This window comes from Drosophila mojavensis, unplaced genomic scaffold, assembly GCF_018153725.1.
Source record: "Drosophila mojavensis isolate 15081-1352.22 unplaced genomic scaffold, ASM1815372v1 contig_36, whole genome shotgun sequence".
Lineage (NCBI taxonomy): Eukaryota > Metazoa > Arthropoda > Insecta > Diptera > Drosophilidae > Drosophila > Drosophila mojavensis.
Window position 1 is genome coordinate 1,136,313 of NW_025318858.1, and position 17,041 is coordinate 1,153,353.

General features: G+C 40.1%; 7 protein-coding genes across 7 annotated transcripts; 3 read left to right on the top strand and 4 right to left on the bottom strand.

Annotated features, from left to right (window-relative positions):
• Positions 1-33: 33 nt before the first annotated feature.
• Positions 34-2,091, top strand: LOC6575671 (ankyrin repeat domain-containing protein 39). Its single transcript, XM_002001644.4, has 3 exons — positions 34-139; positions 968-1,174; positions 1,244-2,091. Exons 1-3 carry the CDS (start codon positions 37-39, stop codon positions 1,480-1,482), a joined length of 549 nt encoding a protein of 182 aa, XP_002001680.3. The 5' UTR covers positions 34-36; the 3' UTR covers positions 1,483-2,091.
• On the bottom strand, positions 1,627-6,612 carry LOC6575672 (ankyrin repeat, PH and SEC7 domain containing protein secG). The gene is made up of 3 exons (XM_002001645.4): positions 5,876-6,612; positions 2,600-3,862; positions 1,627-2,449 (listed from the first exon to the last, which is right to left on the bottom strand). The coding sequence occupies exons 1-3, from the start codon at positions 6,276-6,278 to the stop codon at positions 2,088-2,090; spliced, it is 2,028 nt and encodes a 675-aa protein (XP_002001681.2). The 5' UTR covers positions 6,279-6,612; the 3' UTR covers positions 1,627-2,087.
• A 102-nt stretch (positions 6,613-6,714) lies between these two features.
• Positions 6,715-8,205, bottom strand: LOC6575673 (eukaryotic translation initiation factor 3 subunit H). The gene is made up of 3 exons (XM_002001646.4): positions 8,094-8,205; positions 7,151-7,828; positions 6,715-7,092 (listed from the first exon to the last, which is right to left on the bottom strand). The coding sequence occupies exons 1-3, from the start codon at positions 8,169-8,171 to the stop codon at positions 6,835-6,837; spliced, it is 1,014 nt and encodes a 337-aa protein (XP_002001682.1). The 5' UTR covers positions 8,172-8,205; the 3' UTR covers positions 6,715-6,834.
• An 83-nt stretch (positions 8,206-8,288) lies between these two features.
• LOC6575674 (UDP-galactose transporter senju) lies at positions 8,289-9,957 on the top strand. Its single transcript, XM_002001647.4, has 3 exons — positions 8,289-8,548; positions 8,605-8,722; positions 8,781-9,957. The coding sequence occupies exons 1-3, from the start codon at positions 8,464-8,466 to the stop codon at positions 9,754-9,756; spliced, it is 1,179 nt and encodes a 392-aa protein (XP_002001683.1). The 5' UTR covers positions 8,289-8,463; the 3' UTR covers positions 9,757-9,957.
• On the bottom strand, positions 9,925-10,454 carry LOC6575675 (gametocyte-specific factor 1). The gene is made up of 2 exons (XM_002001648.4): positions 10,347-10,454; positions 9,925-10,284 (listed from the first exon to the last, which is right to left on the bottom strand). The coding sequence occupies exon 2, from the start codon at positions 10,273-10,275 to the stop codon at positions 10,012-10,014; it is 264 nt and encodes an 87-aa protein (XP_002001684.1). The 5' UTR covers positions 10,276-10,284; positions 10,347-10,454; the 3' UTR covers positions 9,925-10,011.
• Positions 10,455-10,895: 441 nt separating this feature from the next.
• LOC6575676 (histone H3.3A) lies at positions 10,896-11,941 on the top strand. The gene is made up of 2 exons (XM_002001649.4): positions 10,896-11,362; positions 11,497-11,941. Exons 1-2 carry the CDS (start codon positions 11,081-11,083, stop codon positions 11,623-11,625), a joined length of 411 nt encoding a protein of 136 aa, XP_002001685.1. The 5' UTR covers positions 10,896-11,080; the 3' UTR covers positions 11,626-11,941.
• Positions 11,942-12,004: 63 nt separating this feature from the next.
• LOC6575677 (26S proteasome non-ATPase regulatory subunit 14) lies at positions 12,005-13,875 on the bottom strand. Its single transcript, XM_002001650.4, has 3 exons — positions 13,730-13,875; positions 12,891-13,662; positions 12,005-12,200 (listed from the first exon to the last, which is right to left on the bottom strand). Exons 2-3 carry the CDS (start codon positions 13,653-13,655, stop codon positions 12,039-12,041), a joined length of 927 nt encoding a protein of 308 aa, XP_002001686.1. The 5' UTR covers positions 13,656-13,662; positions 13,730-13,875; the 3' UTR covers positions 12,005-12,038.
• Positions 13,876-17,041: the final 3,166 nt, after the last annotated feature.

The following is a 17,041-nucleotide window of genomic DNA, read 5'->3' on the forward strand; positions in this document are numbered from 1 at the left end:
ACCAATCATCAACTCATCTTTATCAAATCAAGAAATATGGATCAGCATAGCGCAGACAATTGCAAGTGCCACAAGCATACGCAGCCGGCACAGCAGACGCTCAGCGACATGGATTTCGATCGGGGCATTTGGAATGCGGGTGAGTCAAAACATTTCACTGTTCAACTATTTTACGTAAATGAGAATTGAAACTAATTTTAAGTAGAATCATATAATTCATTTCAATATATGCTTGATTTAGATATACATATATACATGAGAGTGAATTACTCAGAGGTGGGGCAAGGAGAGAACCCAAGATACAACTCATTACATTCGAGTTTTGGCTTTATAACTTCTGTTTTCTGCTATCTCTTGCCTATCTGCCTATTTTTCTTCACATATATCACTCCCTTTCTCTCCCCCTCCTCTCAGTTGTTCATTGCCTCATCATACGACCGATTCTTTCGTTGACCAGGTTTAGATATGACACTAGAATTATCTGCTGTCTCTGTGTCCACTATCTTATCTAGATTTTTTATCATACCTTTCATTATCATTAGAGCTATCGATCAAACATTAATATCTTCTGTATACATTTCCGCTGCCTTCTTATATAGACCCATCATATAATGTGTTGACCAAGACTCATGATTTATATATTTATTGTATCTCCAAAGTGAATTCTGATTTCTTGTATATCTTCCTACTTTTATGAGTAATAAACCCATAAAATGGATATGCCTACTAGATTTCCTAGATACGCGAAAAATCATTAGTAATATCATTATTACCCATCTCTGCACTTCACATTTCTATTTCCCTTCTTTATTACATTTCCACTATCCATTATACCTTATATGTACAATATATATAGAATATTCTCTATGATTACTGTTTTATTAAAATCTCAGTATTTCAGCTAGTAATTGCTGTAAGTTGCTCAGCTCTTAAGTATTTAATATCTGATATCCTTCTTCCCATTTAGCCATCTACAACGAAGTGGATCGTGTGCGAGAGTTCATCCGGAAGGGTAAGGCGATGGCGCGCGACGATTGCGACTACACTGCCCTACACTATGCAGCACGCAATGGAAACGAAGAGATTTGCAAGCTGCTCTTGGAGGAGGGCAAAGCGGATGTGAATGCGGTGACAAAGGCGGGTGCCACGCCACTGCATCGGGCGGCCATGATGGGTAATATAGCGCTACATATAATATAGGCAATATATACATATACATGCTAAATACGTGTCCTATTGATAGGTCATATGAACATTGTAAAGCTGCTGGCAGAGCAGCCGAAGGCGAATCTTTTGCTGCAGGATGAGTGCGGGCAGAGCGCGTTGCATCGCGCCGCATTGCGCGGCCAGTTGGAGGTGTGTCGCTACCTGTTGCAGCAGCAGCCAGCGCTGAAGCTGCTCAAGGACAAAAAGGATAAAATCGCCTTTGAGTATATCATGGAGAATGCCAACGACGATTTTAAGCTGCTGCTAAAGCCCTAAGCCCCAAGGCGACCGAAGCCACAAGCCTGAAGAACAATGTAATTGGTGGAGTAGTCAACTTTGTAGCTCTATATATAAGTGCCCCAAATTGTTATGGTAATTGTTATCATATCTTTTATAGGAATATATCTATCTTTCTATACATATATATGTCTATATATATAAATATGACAGTTAGTTCCCTCTTATAGTGTTTTTTGTATGTATGTGGTTTTTTTTTTCCTGTAAAGTGTAAGCACAAAAAAGTTTGACACGAAAGAAAAACTCAATTCATAATTTATAATTTTCACAAATCTATATATATATATACAAATATACTATATGTATATATATATGCAACAATTGTAACATTTGAAAGTGTCTAAAAAGTTAATGTAAAGAGCAAAAAGTGTTTGACCGCAAATCTGAATTGCGTGTGTTTCTATATATAGATGAATATATATATTTATGTGCCTACACACTAAAAGTAAATACCCTAAACTTTTGCATACACTACACTAACGGGCGATATACAAACATTACATACCTACGCTAAAACATATTCTATATATTTATAAATATAAATAACTTAAATAAATACTGCAAATTGCACAAGCTACTCGATGTTAATCCCACGATTCGGCTGACCGTATTATTTGACTAGTTAAGTGGGTTCCTCGCATGGCCGGCACATCCGAGAACTCGCTGAGGTATCGCTTCAGGGTTTGCGGCATGCACAGCTCCTCGTCGACAATGCGCGCCAAAGTGGAGCTCTCGCCCGTTGGGGGATACTTGGCATGGAGCTGGAAGTCGGCCTGGAGCGCTCGCAGCAGTTGTTGGCGTATCACCTGGCGGGCGAGCGACTGCAGCGACCGGGGCTGTGTGCTCAGCTGACGCAGGCTCTGGTCAAAGGCCAAGCGAGTGGGCGTGGCTCGCTGGGAGCTATCACTCGTTTCGGTGGGCGGGGAGAACTTGAAACCAACGTGTCCTGGAAAGAGGAAAGTAGAGGAACTTATAAATGGGAAGAGTTTCAATCTGAGAGATGACTAGGAAAGGGAAGAGTTGATAGCAAATGGAGAGCGATATCACAAATGGAAACAGACCAAGCTGGTGAAGTACAAATGGAATTGGAACATACCTAAGAGTTCCGCAAATGCCAAGCTCTGCGGATTGCCATTGGACCGGAGCTCGTTGAGCACATGTTCGCTCGAGATCTGAGAGAGATTGCAGCCCTCTCGCAGCAGCAGCTGAGCTATGTCCAGGCGCTGCAGGCTGATGGCGCGAGCCAAAGGCGTTTCGCTGTAGACGAAGCCGCAGACGACAGTGGGCGCCTGGAAGCTGTACAGATCCCTGCGAGCGCTGGGCAGCTTGGCGAGGAGAACGCGCAGAATTTGACGAAAGGCGGACAACTGCTCGATTTGCTGCACCGCGAAGAGGAGCAGGCCCACATCCTGGGCATCCGTGTAGAGCCCGAGGAGTCGCTGCTGATTCGCCTGATCCAGGAGGAATTCGAGCATCTCCGGCAGCTGTTGGTGTATGGCACGCATGACGGGAGTCAAATTATCGCTGTCCCTGACACTCAGGCTCTCGCCGTGCTGCAGCAGCAGCTCGACCATGGCCCGGTCCTCGGCGTCCGGACCGAGGCAATGGTGCAGCAGATGGTGAGCCGGCAGACGTCGTGCGCCACGCTCCAGCAGAAGTTTCGCCAGCTGCCGATGCCGGCCGATGACTGCGAAATAGAGCGCCGTATATCCCTCCTTATCCTGCAGATTGACGCGTGCGCCGCGCTCGATCAGCTCCTGGGCCAACTCAAGCTGGTTGCAGGCAACGGCCAGCATAAGGGGCGTCTCGCCCTCGTCGTCCGTCTCATTGAAATTGACGTTCGTCTGGAGCAGCAGGCGAGCCGCTTCAGTGCATCGATTCTCGATGGCCAGGTGCAGAGCCGTCTTCCCGTCGCTCAGCGTCTTCGAGTTGACCAAAGCCCCGTGCTGGATCAGCTGGCGAGTGACCTCCGCATTGCCGGCGCCCACGTGCAGCGGCGTATACCCCTCGCTGTTGACCACGTTGATGGGCGCCTGGTGCTTGAGCAGCACAGCGACGCACTCCACGTGGCCCCAGGCGGCGGCATAGTGCAGCGGCGTCACCAGGTCCGCGTCGTAGATATGTGGATCCTGTTGACGGCAACTGGCACAGCACTGGGTCAGGAACTCTCCAGTGTTCTCAAAGGTCTTCGCATAGTAGTGATATAATTGCGAGTCCTCGCCGGCCACGCCTCCACCACCATCGCCCACGCCTCCCTCTGTATTCTCTGAGCTCCAGCTTTCGCCTTCGAACTCGTCCACCCATTCCAGCTTCTCCATACCCTCGGGCGTAATGTCTATCTCCAGCGCATCGGCATGAGCTGCAAGGGGAAGAACGACATTAATTTTTAAAATTTTTATTTGTAATCATTCATTAAAAGATAAACCAGTTTTAAATTACCCATATTTAAAAATTAATATAAATTGTTTTTAATATTTTAATTGAAACTTTTATCAAAGTTTAAGAAACTTAAAAGCAAGAAAGAAAAATCTTCTAATTCTTATGTGTAAAGCTAACTAATTGTAATTAATTATGCCCAATTATTATTTATTGTAATGTATTTATTAGAAAGTTATTAATACAGTCGACTCTCGTTATTTCGAAAAGAGAGAAAATACAAAAAACCAAACTTCAAATTAAGCGTTTTTATTTTAATGCTGATACTTTACATATTCGTAACGTACTAATTTTTAAATTAATTAATCTTTGAAAAGAACTCATTTGTACGGATTTCCTTCGAAACACATTGCTGTTGCGCAGGCTTTTCAATAATTTTAAGGAGAAAACGTGCCTGATTTGCCGTTTCAACAGTTACGTTTTGTAGATAATAGTTTTGGAGGTTATGTGTAACACGCAACACGCACAATAAGGAAAAGTAGTTTCAGGGGAGTCCAAAATTCAAATTCAAAGTTCTTACCAACTGTTAGAGATGCTGGGTTAACATTGGCGATGCAATGCCAGCGAAAGTATAGAGGTTGTGGTTCGGTTAAATATTAAAAGAGTGTGACAATATAAACTGAATAAAAAGTCAGTTACACTTTTTGTATGGGGCTGCCAGACTGCATGTTTGCTTATGTTAATCACTGACCAAAGAACAGTGTGGTCAGTGGTTAATGCTAATTCAATGACATTTTCAACACTAACACGCCAAGAACATTCGAAAATTTGAATTGTCGATGATTGATGTTCGAATTACTTAGTTCGAATTACTGAGTGCATAACAATGTATGGGAATAACTCGAAATATAAAGAGACTTTGTAAGGGACTCGAGATTACTTTGAATTAATGAGAGTTTCGAAATATCGCAGGTTTGAAATAACGAGCGTCTCATAAAAAATATATAATAAATAAATAATGAAATAACTCGATACACTGTTTTCTGTTCATAATTTGTATGACACAAACTGGAGTTATTCTATTTTGAATTAAAAAATACTTTGTATTATTTCAGTACTTATATTTTTCAATTGTATTTCCCTCACCTAGCAGCTTTGACACGTGAACGTTCGACTACCTGATCGCCTACTAAAAGTCAAACGAAAAACGAGATGGCCAAACAAGTGCATTTTTCATTGCGTTTTCAGCTGACTTATCTTCAGCTACACCTTCAGCCGGTTCTCTCTGACCTCAAAGAACCCCCTCTCTGTCTATGCTCCCATTCTAGATAGTTTTTGTTGTTCTTCTTTATTTACGTTTCTCTTTTTCAGTTTCCAAAATGCATTTGGGTCACTGACATCGGCTGCACTGCAAGAAAACTATAGGGGTGATTGGGATATACAAAATTTCACAAAACTTGGAAAATTCAGCGAAAATTCGGAATATTTTAAAACATCTCAATTATTTTCCTTGTTTTTCTCTGAGTGTGCACAGTGTACGAATGGTAAATATATTATGAAGGCCGTGTGGATAGCCCACATAATCAAGCTAGTTTTAAAATTATCTCACTCTAAATTAGAAATGTAAATGTTTAAATATATCATTGTATATAATTATATTTAAACGGAAAAGAAACTTTAAAAAATAATATATATACATAATAATATATGTACATCCATACTTAATATTTTAAATACAAATATATGTAAAATATATATATATATATATATGTAAAATATATGTAAAAAAAAATATATAAAATATCTTTAGAAAAATTTAAAACTTTCTTATAGCCAAAAAGAAAATGTAACGAAATATATGAAATCTATAAAAATAAGCCGACAAAGAATTTAGGAAATGGGAAAACAAGTTTGGAGAGCTACCCCTAAATTGATTTTCTGCGACCAGCTGTTGCCCGTTAATGACAAAGGCTTTTTGTCTGCAGCTTGAACTTACCTTGATGATAAACATTTAGTTGTGGCTCCTCGCATGATTGGACCAGCAGCTCGAGAAGCTCGGCATCGCCCAGTAGGGCGGCGGTGCCCACAGCAGTGCGCCCACATGTGGCCGAGACGTAGGTGGCCTGGGCGCCTTCCAGAATGCAATTCAGGGCCTGGCCAAAGTCGCCGCTGTGGACGGCACTCATCAAACGCTCGTTGAGATCGTAGGAAAGCATCTTATCATTTGTCCAGAGAAATAACAAGCAAACCAATCGAAGCGGTTGCAAATGGTAAATAGAAATAAAATTTAATGTGGAAACACTGCACGGAAAAGCAGACGAAAGGAGACTGAAAAGAAACAACGGGGCAGACCACAGAGCTGACCAAATGAAGGAAGAAAAACTACCACCCCCAAGCATGAAGAGCGTGAGGGAGAGCCAAAAACAAAGAGAGTGCCATAGAGATGAGAGTTCACTCAACTGTGCTTTGCTGCATTTACAATCAACCAATCAGAACAAAGAGCGAGTTAAACACAAAGAGAGTAGAATATTAGAGATGACACTTCGTCCAGCTATGCATTGCATTTACACACAGCTATACCTAGTGGGATGTATAGTGATATCAAACTATGATATAGGTTTTTTTTTATCTAATTCTAAACTACATTAATATTAAGAATAGCTTTCATCCTTTTTTCTAAATAATTAAATCAAACCTTATTTTCTAGACATAGATTTGAAAATGCTATTTTTTAGCTTTTTAAATGTTGTTGATCTGGCCTTTTCGCAGCCTGAAAAGCCGCCAGCTACCTATCGCACAAAGAGAGCGTTCGTTATATATAATAAGAGCATTCCGTATGTGGCATAAAGAGTTCGCTCAGCTGTGCCTTGTATTTACACACAGCTGCCAATTGTTTGGGCTTTATTTTTTGTTGCCGCTATACAGACAAAGACTCGATTTGTAACATAAACTAAACTATTTGATCTCCTTGGTTTCCTTGGCATTCTGCAGCGATTCGGTGATGAAAAGTTTAGCCAGCGATTGAGAGCAAAATTGTGCAATGTGCTGGGCATGCGTATTGATCTGACCAGATGTAATCGTGGCCGTTAACCTAGCCGGCACAGGCATGGGTCGGAATTGTTTGATGACCTCCTCCTCGGGCACTGTGGGCTCGCCCTTCGAAGTGCGCACAGCATTCTCAGCAGCCAGCTTAGCCAGAGCACGATGTTTTTCCTGGTGAATGAGAAAAAAGTTAATATAAGCTAATAAACTGCAAAAAGCAACCGCTTACCGTGTCCTGTTTGAAGACCACCTGCTGGTACTTATTGTAGCGCACAGCTTCCTGGTAGAGCTCGTCCACGCGTTCGATTAGGCTGCGCATGTGGTTCTCCAGCACTGAGGCGGTGCCCAGGTCCAGGAAGTTGTGTCCCTTGTCTTCCGGCAGCAGCTCATTCAGTTCGCTCATCATAATGTTGGTCAACGGAGAGTTCTTGATGACAATTGGGATCTCGGCGAAGAGACTCTCGTAGCCCACTTTCAGAGTGCGGAATGCCTCGGGTGTGAAGTCGCCATCCTTATACATTTGTATGGCCTGCGGGGTCAGACGATAGGCCTTCAAGCAGAGGAAGCCGCGCGAAGACTTCTGTGTGTCGTAGACAACCACGACAGATTCCTCGATGCTGGTCTGGTAGTGATACTGCGATTCGAGCAGGGCCAGAGACAGGCTGTTGCCCACATCGGAGCTCTGATACCAGCCCACATGCAAATGATCGACATTGACGCGGCGCAGACGACGCATCACAGTCAGCTGGTACATCTCCTCGTCCATGGTCTCGTCGCCGCTCTTGGGAAAGGGAAAGCAGTTCGTGATTTCCAGGCACTTGTCCACAACCAGGCCAAGAAGGGCGCCCTGGGCCAAATCCATATTGCTCGACTCCTCATGGCAATGTTTAATCATTTTCATTACGGCCTAAAATGAGAACATGTTTAATTATATTTAAAATGTGGAAATGTAGGCGGGTGCTCTCTTTCTCTCCATAAAACGCAAATTGCAATCAAGGCGGCAGCGTTTGCTCTCTCAGCCTCTCTGTGTCTCTTACGCACACACATATTCACGCACACAAATAAACAGCAGGCGCAGCGCGTGGCACTGCCATGACTTTTTTACGCCTTTCTACTGCACTGATCTTAAGCCTTGCACTTGCCACGTTCAGTTCAGTCTATATTTAACTTACCAGACCATCGCATTGTACATAATTGATGGTATTTTCTGAATCCTCATTGCGAGCATGACGACCACCGCGGTTTGCCATTTTGACGACGACGAAGAAGAAAAGGCTTGAAGTTGGCTGCACACGCACACACACAGTGAGAGAAAAACAAAGTTGTACAATGCCCGACTATATCGAGCAATTTTGCAACACTGTCACCGAACAGCTGTTTAGCCGACTTTGATAGCAATATAAATAGAAGGAAAAAAAATTGTTTATCTCAAAATAGTATAAGAAAATAAAATTGTTAGCGTGTCAGACTTCAAAAGCAAACAAGCAAAATACAGTTGCATGAGCTGAACAGCAGAAACAGTCTTCACCAGCAGCTCACAAAATGACGACGAATTGGCGAGAATTGTTTCCCACAAAATTGACCTTTATTATATTTCTGCTGTATATGTCATTATTTATTGGTCAAGGTGAGTGCATACATTTAGTTGAAAATTATTATAATCATTACAATATCATCTCGTAGGCATTTTTGTGACGGCATCGCAGGACTCGAACAATTCCTATAGCTATAATACAGTGACAGTGGTGCTGCTGACGGAAGTTTTTAAGTTAATTGTTTCAACATGCCTCTATTGCAAAGAGTAAGTGTGAAACATATTTATGAGTAATTAACTAATTGGTATTTTTATGTTTTCACAGCAAGAGTCTTCGGTCGCTGGTACGCGATGTGCACAAAGATCGCAGTGTATTGGGGCTCTATATGGTGCCAGCGTTCCTCTACTGCTTATACAATAATTTAGCTTTTCTGAATCTCGCGACATTTGATCCGACTACGTATTACCTTCTGCTCCAATTACGAGTGGTTGTCACAGGCATACTCTTCCAAATCATATTCAAGAAGTATTTATCACAGCGGCAGTGGATATCATTAATCCTACTAACCCTGGGCTGCATGCTAAAGCAGGTGGATTTGAATCGGTTCTACAATGATGCAAATGACGATAGCGAAGCAGTGGCCCTGCAGGGGGTGAGCGCTGTGAATGCCACGCAAACGAAATCCAAGGCAAACGGCAAAAATATGGCGGGCTTCGACCTTAGCATAAACGCCATCTTCATCCTAGCCCAGACGATCTGCTCCTGCCTAGCCGGCGTCTACAACGAATACCTTCTGAAGGACAAGGGCGCAGATGTCAATATTTTCGTGCAGAATATATTTATGTACATGGACTCAATCGTTTGCAATGCATTGATATTGCTGTTCAGAGGCGAATTGCTGGACGCTTTTAGTGCGAAGAACCTGAGCAGCATTGCGCGATTCGGTGTGATGATTATTATTATCAACAATGCTGCCATAGGCATTGTGACAAGCTTCTTTTTGAAGTACATGAACTCAATACTTAAGACATTTGCCAGCGCCCTGGAGCTGATGTTTACGGCTGTGCTCTGCTATTTCCTGTTCGCAATTCCCATCTATATGAATACCGCGTTGGCAATAGCTGTCGTCTCTTATGCCATATACTTGTATACTCAAAGTCCGGTTGTTAATCTCGGCAAGGTGCGTCCTTTATCGAATTTAAGTGACGCCACCTCTCAATTAAAGACTAAAGAGAAAGAAGACAGCCGCAAGCTACTGGACGAACAAATCGACACCGACTTGGAAATGGATATCGTTTAATTATATGTAGATATTAATTTTAAATTTAAGCCACTGTATATAAGTATTTGTGTTTTTTCTGAAAAGTTGAGTAATAGGAACGTGCAATCTGTTTCTTGTATATAATACTTCCGTTCTAGATAATATTCTTACTTTAATACAACTAAAGAGTAGAATCCCTTTATCAAATATAGTTTCTGAATTGAGAAGCATTTAACATAACTCAATCATATTTTTATTTCCTTTCTTTTTTACATTATAATATTTAGCTTCCCGTTATTCAGCACGTGGCGGTGATCTACGTGCTTGAAGCGCCTCTTGTAAATATTCGTATTCATGGAATTTTTTGTAATCTGCGCATTTTTCCAGATGCTGTTCCATGAGCTCGCCTGGCATGCGATGCGTCGCATTATATTTGCAAATCTCTAAGGGGGGTCCCATGTAATTGCGCATACACTTTATTATGTGACCGGGCATCCTATAGAGCAATATGCGATGCGACTTATTATATGGACAAATGCCGACTTCCGAATCACTCATTGTGATTCCCTAAATTTAAAATAAAAAGTTCAATTAATTGAAATTTACAATTGTATTGAAAATGGTACTACCAAAAATTGAAAGTACCGCTACTTTGTATCTAGAGATGGCTTTTGATTTTAAGCGCAATATTGGCAGTGTGATTGTTAATAATGATATCGATAGTAGGGATGAGATATAATTGAGTAAATCACGATATGCCAATAATAAAGCCAGGTACAGCCAGCAATACATATCACAATGCTTTAATGACGTCATCAACGATGAGTCACGTACACAACTAATGACAAATATATGACATGTTACACCAACAATTGAAATAGCAAATGCTGTAAAACAGTCTTTAACGCTCTAAAGGTGTCATAAAACTATTGTACTACCATTACATCATCATTCTTTGAATTTGAAAACTTTCAACCTAGAATTTTAGAGCAGCGCTGGCGGAGGCTAAGACTGCACTAATAAATTTAAGCATATATCTATCTATTGTTATAAATATACCTAATATTATTAAGTAATAACTATTTTTTATATATCAAGATTTCGACATGAATATTGTATGCTCCCTAATGGCATACGAATATACGCTTAGATAATTAGTTACGATAGTTTTCTAATTCATGATTCCATCACTATCGATACTCCTCGAATAACGAAAATAATCCAGCAGTATCGACTCCGCCCGACCCCTTCACCAATCATTCATTAAAAAGTTTTCGTACAGTTCGGACGTCGCTTTACCCGTGAGAAAAAGTGCTCTAACTGATCAAACTAGTGAAAAAAAAGGAATTTTCCACTTCGAATAATGGCACGTACCAAGCAAACAGCTCGCAAATCGACGGGTGGCAAAGCGCCCCGTAAACAATTGGCCACCAAGGCGGCCCGCAAATCGGCCCCATCCACTGGCGGTGTTAAGAAGCCTCATCGCTATCGCCCTGGTACCGTGGCATTGAGAGAAATTCGTCGCTACCAAAAGTCCACAGAGCTGCTCATCCGCAAGTTGCCGTTCCAGCGCTTAGTGCGTGAAATTGCTCAAGATTTCAAGACCGATTTGCGTTTCCAGTCGGCAGCTATCGGCGCATTGCAGGTAAATTGGCGGGAAGTGTAAAAAAAGAATTGTGTCTGAAAATGTGGGAGTGCGGAGTGGGGGGTGTTGCATGGAGTGTGGCCCCAATTTCGTGCCATCATGTAATGAGTATTTTGAACACTTTTCCATTGCAGGAAGCATCCGAAGCCTACTTGGTTGGCCTGTTCGAGGACACCAATTTGTGCGCTATTCATGCCAAGCGTGTCACCATCATGCCCAAGGACATTCAGCTGGCCAGACGCATCCGTGGCGAGCGCGCCTAAATGCCATGTCCGCCATCTTTAATTAGAAAAGCGGCGCAGTTGCTGTCGCTGTTAACAACAACAGCAACAAAGACAACGCCGACGGCGCAGTCAAACGCAGCAGCTGCTGCTGCTGTTTACAAACAACAACAAAGACATCAACGTTGGCGTCGGCGTCGGCGTCGCAGCTGCTGCGTCTGCTTAGTCTTAAGTTTCATAAGATTTATTATACTTAAAATATAAGTAATTCATAATTCGTAATTTGTCGCAAAAATTTATGCAAAATTTGTCGATCCAATAAAAATACATTTATTTGTTTTCTGTGTAAAACTTAAAAGCAGTTTTTCTTTTAATTTATTTTACTCGAGTTTTCAGAATGGGTATGATTTATATTTGAGGGTTGTTTTTATGCTCTAGAACAGCAAATGCGATTTTTATTTAAAGACAATGGTGTCCAACATAGCTCCTAAGCACTGTACAATATTATTCTGCATGACCTTATCCACTTTCTCCTCCAAATGCCGTTTCGGGTCCTGTTTGCCCACATTCTTAATCGCCAGCTGCTCGGGCGTCATTTTCTCTTCGTCCTCGAGAGACTGCAAAGAGGGGAAAATTCGAGAATGAGAAAATGATATATTGCAAAAATATTATTGATGCAATTGATTTTTCTATGACAATTTCAAAATTTTTCTTTTATAGTATCCATTTTCATTAAAATTATTTCTATTATTCTATTATATATTTTATACCATTATTATAATTTAATCAATAAATTATAATAGTAAATATATGTACATTTATTATAAATCTATAATATATGATAGGGGAAGCGTTTATACACAGATGAATAATATAATATATATTAAGCTAGAAGATAGCTTAAATAATTCAGAGTGCATTATAGATCAAAATGATCGAAAGGTAACCAAAAAATTAATTACACAGACTAAGTCTAATATCATTTCATAGCTTTGATTGATATAGAAGAAAATTCATTTGTTAGAGCGAGACAACATGCAAGTCAAATCAAAAATAAAAAGCAACAATTACTGGTTCATTTTGGGTGCAACAAAAATAAAGCTAGTTCAAAGGAACAAATTTCAGAACTTTTGCGGCTTTTAAAGGGCTGCAGTGAACATTTGTTGTTGCGTCAAGAGTTGCCACCTGACAAAAATAAAACAAACGTGCAAGGCTGCCAACAAAATGTGCAATTTTGAAAGAGTATGCGAAATTCGCTATGCTAAAATTAAAATTATTTACAAGTGTTTAACAAATTTGTAGCTCACCTTATTATAGTTCTTGGCCAAATCAAGCATTTCGGCGACTGTATCCTCATTGATGGAGCAGTGCTCATTGTAGTCGGCCAGTGTGAGACCATCCTTCCAGGACTTTTTGTGCAAGTTCAAGAGCATTTTCTGTTCCAGCTCGTTTTTGCGATAGTTAATGCTGATGGAATAATAATGACGATTCAGGCCATGGATCAGTGCCTGCACCGACGGTTTCTGCAAATGGCCCAAATTCGAGGTGGTCTGCCTGGGCTCCTGTCCGAGCACCAACATATTCGGGTTGATCAGGCGGAAGGCATCGATGACCACTTTACCCTTGACCGACTGTATGGGATCGACGACAACGGCCACGGCGCGCTCGGACAGCGCTTCGAAGGATTGCTGCGTATTGATATCCACGCCGGACAACCAGCATCCGAAGCCCGGATGCGAATGGTACCAGCCGACAACCATTTCTGGTCGGCCTGTCTGCTTCAACATGTCCAACATCTTGGCCTGAAAGACGGGGTCGACGGCCTCAACACTGACTCCCGTGCCCGTTTGTGGCATGGCGAACACATCGATAACCTGCACCGTGTAATCGTCGACAAACTCGCCCAGCATCAGGCCCATCACTTCCATGGGCACTCCAGCGCGGCCGTGCTTAAGCATCTTCAAAAGCGCCAGAGATGATATGTACACCTGCTCGGCGGTGTCCACGACGGGTGCATCTGTTGGGGGTGCAGCCTGTGGCATAGCGCCGCCTAAACGTAGCAAACGATCCATGATTCAACTGCAAAATAAATTCTTAAGCTGTGAGTAGGACGAAGGAAAGCAACTCTACAAGAAGTCTCACTTACGCTGTGGGTATTTTAACAACGGGTGTTTGTGAACTTTTTGTTTTTTAAGTAGAATTTTGCTGGCAGCAACAACAAACACAAAGCAGCTCTTGATTTTGCTTTTCGTTTTTTTGACAGTCAGCGTCGGCAAAGTGCAAGTAATACTTGGCCTATCGATAACTGTGCCCAGAGTAACACTGTCACAACAGCTGACTGAGTGACCAGCTACATTTATCGAATACGATAGCGATAGTTAACTGAAATGTGGATAAACTTGAGTAAATTTTAAATTAGCGCAATAAAATTCAAATGTAGTATATATCTAAAGAAAAAGTGTGTATTATGTTATAGTTAAACTCTTTAGCATTGCATTTAGAAAGAGAGTCACTTCATGTGCTCCTTAGGAGAGTTGCAATGCGTTCCGGTTGAGCGGACGCTAGTTATGGCGCCAACTTCTTTGGCCAGCCCATAAAAACTATAAATGCCATGTGAAACACCTTAATGGGGTAAGTGGGAAAAGCCATTGTACTTTAGGTCAATTAATTAGCAATTGCCTTTCACCTAGTTTAACATTTTAAAATGCCATCCGTTGGGCTCGTCGCTCAACTCGCTCGATTGCAACACATTTCTACCATTTGCTACTCCATTTTCTGTCTCGCTTTAGCTGGGGCAGCAGCCCGCCACCGCCAGCTTGAAACTGTTTTCCATCTTCAACAAAAGCGTTTTCCACATTTTCAGTTGCACTTTGTCGTTCGCAACACGCGTTGCTCTTCGATCAAACGTAGACTTTGTTTTCTTCTCTTTATGGTTATTGTTTTTGTTTTGGCTTTTTGCCATTAACAATTAGTTTAATTAAGCACGCTAAGTGCTTGGAAAATCGTTTGTGCAATATTGCCAAATCAACGTAAAAACAGGTAAATAATATACATAAATTGCCATACACGTTGAAATTATTTACACTTTTCGCTGAGGCTGTCAATTTGCTCGATTGCCCCTTATCAGAGGCAACAACAAAATTGTTATTTTTGATAAAGCTACGTGGGAGAGTGAAAGAGAAAAGGAGAGAGCGAGTACTGCGAGTGTGAGTGAGCTGCAGTGCTTGCAAAGGCTTTATTTATTTACGTTTGGCACATATTTTATTTTGTATTAAATTTTATATTTATTAAATTTTTGTTTTGATTTTCATTTCTTTAAATTTGTATATCAATTTAAAATTTTTTATTTCATACCTCAGAAAAATAGTTCTCTATTATTTATACATATACTTTTATAATTTTATTAGTTTTCATTTTATTTATTTACTTTTTTATTTATTTATTTATTTATTTATTTTTTTTTTTTTTTGTGAATGAACTCATTTTTCCCGATACTTCTCGTCTTTCCTTACGTATTTTTCCGTTTTTCGCTTAATTTTATGTTTACCTCCAAATTTTTATTTTCTACTGTATTTCTATTTTCTTTTATTTGTGGGCGTTATTTCTCCAATTAACGCTGATTGCGAGTTTTTTAAGCTTACGCTTCAATTCACATACCCCAAACTAAAACCTGACTTTTCGAAATTAATGTAAGGAGAAGACGAAAATACGTAAAACCCGCTATCTTCAAAGATTCAATCGAGATGCCAACACGTTGCAATCCATATCAAACAACGACCTTGTCTTGTCGTCGGGTTCAAAGAAATGCGTTGCAAAGCAATTAAATGCTATCGACAGTAAAGGTGGTTAAAACATAATACAATTACAGTAGAGACTGACTAGTTGGTACACACTTTAATAGATATTTTTAAATTTTAAATAAATCAAAGGAAAATAGATTGAATTTTGGTACATATCGTATACGAGCGTGCGTTCGTCTTAATCAGTCTTCCCTGTACGAGCAAAAGCATGACAGCAAACCAATTGAAAACGCTAACTAAAATTTTAAAACTTAACAATTTGTAGAAAACGAGTGAAAACGTTGCAATCGGGCATGATTGACTACGCAATACGCGTTCATAAAATATATAAAAAATATAAACTAGTAAATAAGAAAATATATATCTTAGTATTTACAGAATTTTGTAGGCTATATATCTCCAAACTTAATAAGCTAAGTCTTAAACTATGATAACTTGATAAACCTAACTTCTATAAACTCGATTATAGAATTCTATAGTGTTTATAGGTTTGTCTAATTTGTTTAGATTGCCAAGTCCGCCTAAGACATACGCTCTAAAATCTGAACTATATCTAATTTAACTATATATCAAATTACTGCTTCAACTTCAAGCAAACAGCTAAAAATTGCCCAAAGCCTATATACTTCCTTCATTTCCTGGGCGCGTATACAAAACAAAGGTAAAAACACGTTTGTTCAGCTGTGAAATTGACCTTTTATGGCCCTTGTTGGTGTCGTGGTTGTTGTTGTAGTTGTTGTTGTGGTTGTTGTAGTTGTCAGTCAGCGAAAGATATAAGCGGAAATAATTAAATATAATCGCTGGAGAAATGCTGTGAGCTGAACTGGAGCAACAGCTAATAGATCCAAGACTCTAAGACTAAAGCCACTTAATAGAGATTTAAATGGTCTCACTGCACAAATTAGTCTTAAGTGTATTGGTTTCTTAGATCAATATCATTTAACAATTCTTAAACGTTTTTAAAATGAACATTTTCATTTCACTCTGTTTTGTTTTCAATTTCTTGATCGCTTTATCATAATTATACTCGTTTATTGCAGGGAGTGAAGCGAGTATATTGGCTTATATACATAGGATTTGAACCCTGAACTTAATAATCGATTAGAATTGTATAAATTATACGAAAATGTCTGTATAAAGCTTTGCTTTGTAATGAAATTTTAATTTCATACTTTGGAAATTATTTTTGAATATCTTATGTACATTCCTTTTTTATGGAAATGGAGTTTTTCTTCTTCTTGCCTCTGTCGAAAAGTCTTATATCAAATATCTGCAAGTTTCCACAGAATGTTGCAACAAATGTTGAGCGATTGCAAAGTGTTTTCTAAGCGTGTGGCAAATGTTTCCCACACAGATCGCATTTCAATATGATATATGATTTACAAAGAAGAAACTCTAAAAGTGTAAAGAAAATTAGAACAGTTTTGTTTTTGCAAATGAACTTTGATTTTTCACTCAAATTTAAGCGAAGTCAACGGAAAATGAGTCGAGGAAATCAGTTTTCAAAACATCTACATAAAACATTAAGTATAAATTATATATATTTATTTTGTTTTAATTTCAAGGAAAAGTAGATAAGTAACTTTTCCAATTGGGCAGACCCAAATGGGCGGGGCTGGGGCAATTTGTACAGTGTCTGCAAATGCGTGTGCACAGCT

Bases quoted from the DNA above. Each gene is read 5' to 3' on its own strand.
- LOC6575677 (XM_002001650.4), bottom strand. From the start codon at position 13,655: ATGGATCGTTTGCTACGTTTAGGCGGCGCTATGCCACAGGCTGCACCC. The intron at 12,201-12,890 runs GTGAGCTACAAA...CCCTCTTTGCAG, and splicing joins TGGCCAAGAACTATAATAAG to TCTCTCGAGGACGAAGAGAA.
- LOC6575673 (XM_002001646.4), bottom strand. From the start codon at position 8,171: ATGGCAAACCGCGGTGGTCGTCATGCTCGCAATGAGGATTCAGAAAAT. The intron at 7,829-8,093 runs GTAAGTTAAATA...TTCTCATTTTAG, and splicing joins ATGTACAATGCGATGGTCTG to GCCGTAATGAAAATGATTAA. The intron at 7,093-7,150 runs GTAAGCGGTTGC...CTCATTCACCAG, and splicing joins TGGTCTTCAAACAGGACACG to GAAAAACATCGTGCTCTGGC.
- LOC6575674 (XM_002001647.4), top strand. From the start codon at position 8,464: ATGACGACGAATTGGCGAGAATTGTTTCCCACAAAATTGACCTTTATT. The intron at 8,549-8,604 runs GTGAGTGCATAC...ATCATCTCGTAG, and splicing joins GTCATTATTTATTGGTCAAG to GCATTTTTGTGACGGCATCG. The intron at 8,723-8,780 runs GTAAGTGTGAAA...ATGTTTTCACAG, and splicing joins ACATGCCTCTATTGCAAAGA to CAAGAGTCTTCGGTCGCTGG.
- LOC6575672 (XM_002001645.4), bottom strand. From the start codon at position 6,278: ATGCTTGGGGGTGGTAGTTTTTCTTCCTTCATTTGGTCAGCTCTGTGG. The intron at 3,863-5,875 runs GTAAGTTCAAGC...TTCCCCTTGCAG, and splicing joins ACTAAATGTTTATCATCAAG to CTCATGCCGATGCGCTGGAG. The intron at 2,450-2,599 runs GTATGTTCCAAT...TCCTCTTTCCAG, and splicing joins GGCATTTGCGGAACTCTTAG to GACACGTTGGTTTCAAGTTC.
- LOC6575676 (XM_002001649.4), top strand. From the start codon at position 11,081: ATGGCACGTACCAAGCAAACAGCTCGCAAATCGACGGGTGGCAAAGCG. The intron at 11,363-11,496 runs GTAAATTGGCGG...TTTCCATTGCAG, and splicing joins CAGCTATCGGCGCATTGCAG to GAAGCATCCGAAGCCTACTT.
- LOC6575675 (XM_002001648.4), bottom strand. From the start codon at position 10,275: ATGAGTGATTCGGAAGTCGGCATTTGTCCATATAATAAGTCGCATCGC.
- LOC6575671 (XM_002001644.4), top strand. From the start codon at position 37: ATGGATCAGCATAGCGCAGACAATTGCAAGTGCCACAAGCATACGCAG. The intron at 140-967 runs GTGAGTCAAAAC...CTTCCCATTTAG, and splicing joins TCGGGGCATTTGGAATGCGG to CCATCTACAACGAAGTGGAT. The intron at 1,175-1,243 runs GTAATATAGCGC...TCCTATTGATAG, and splicing joins GCATCGGGCGGCCATGATGG to GTCATATGAACATTGTAAAG.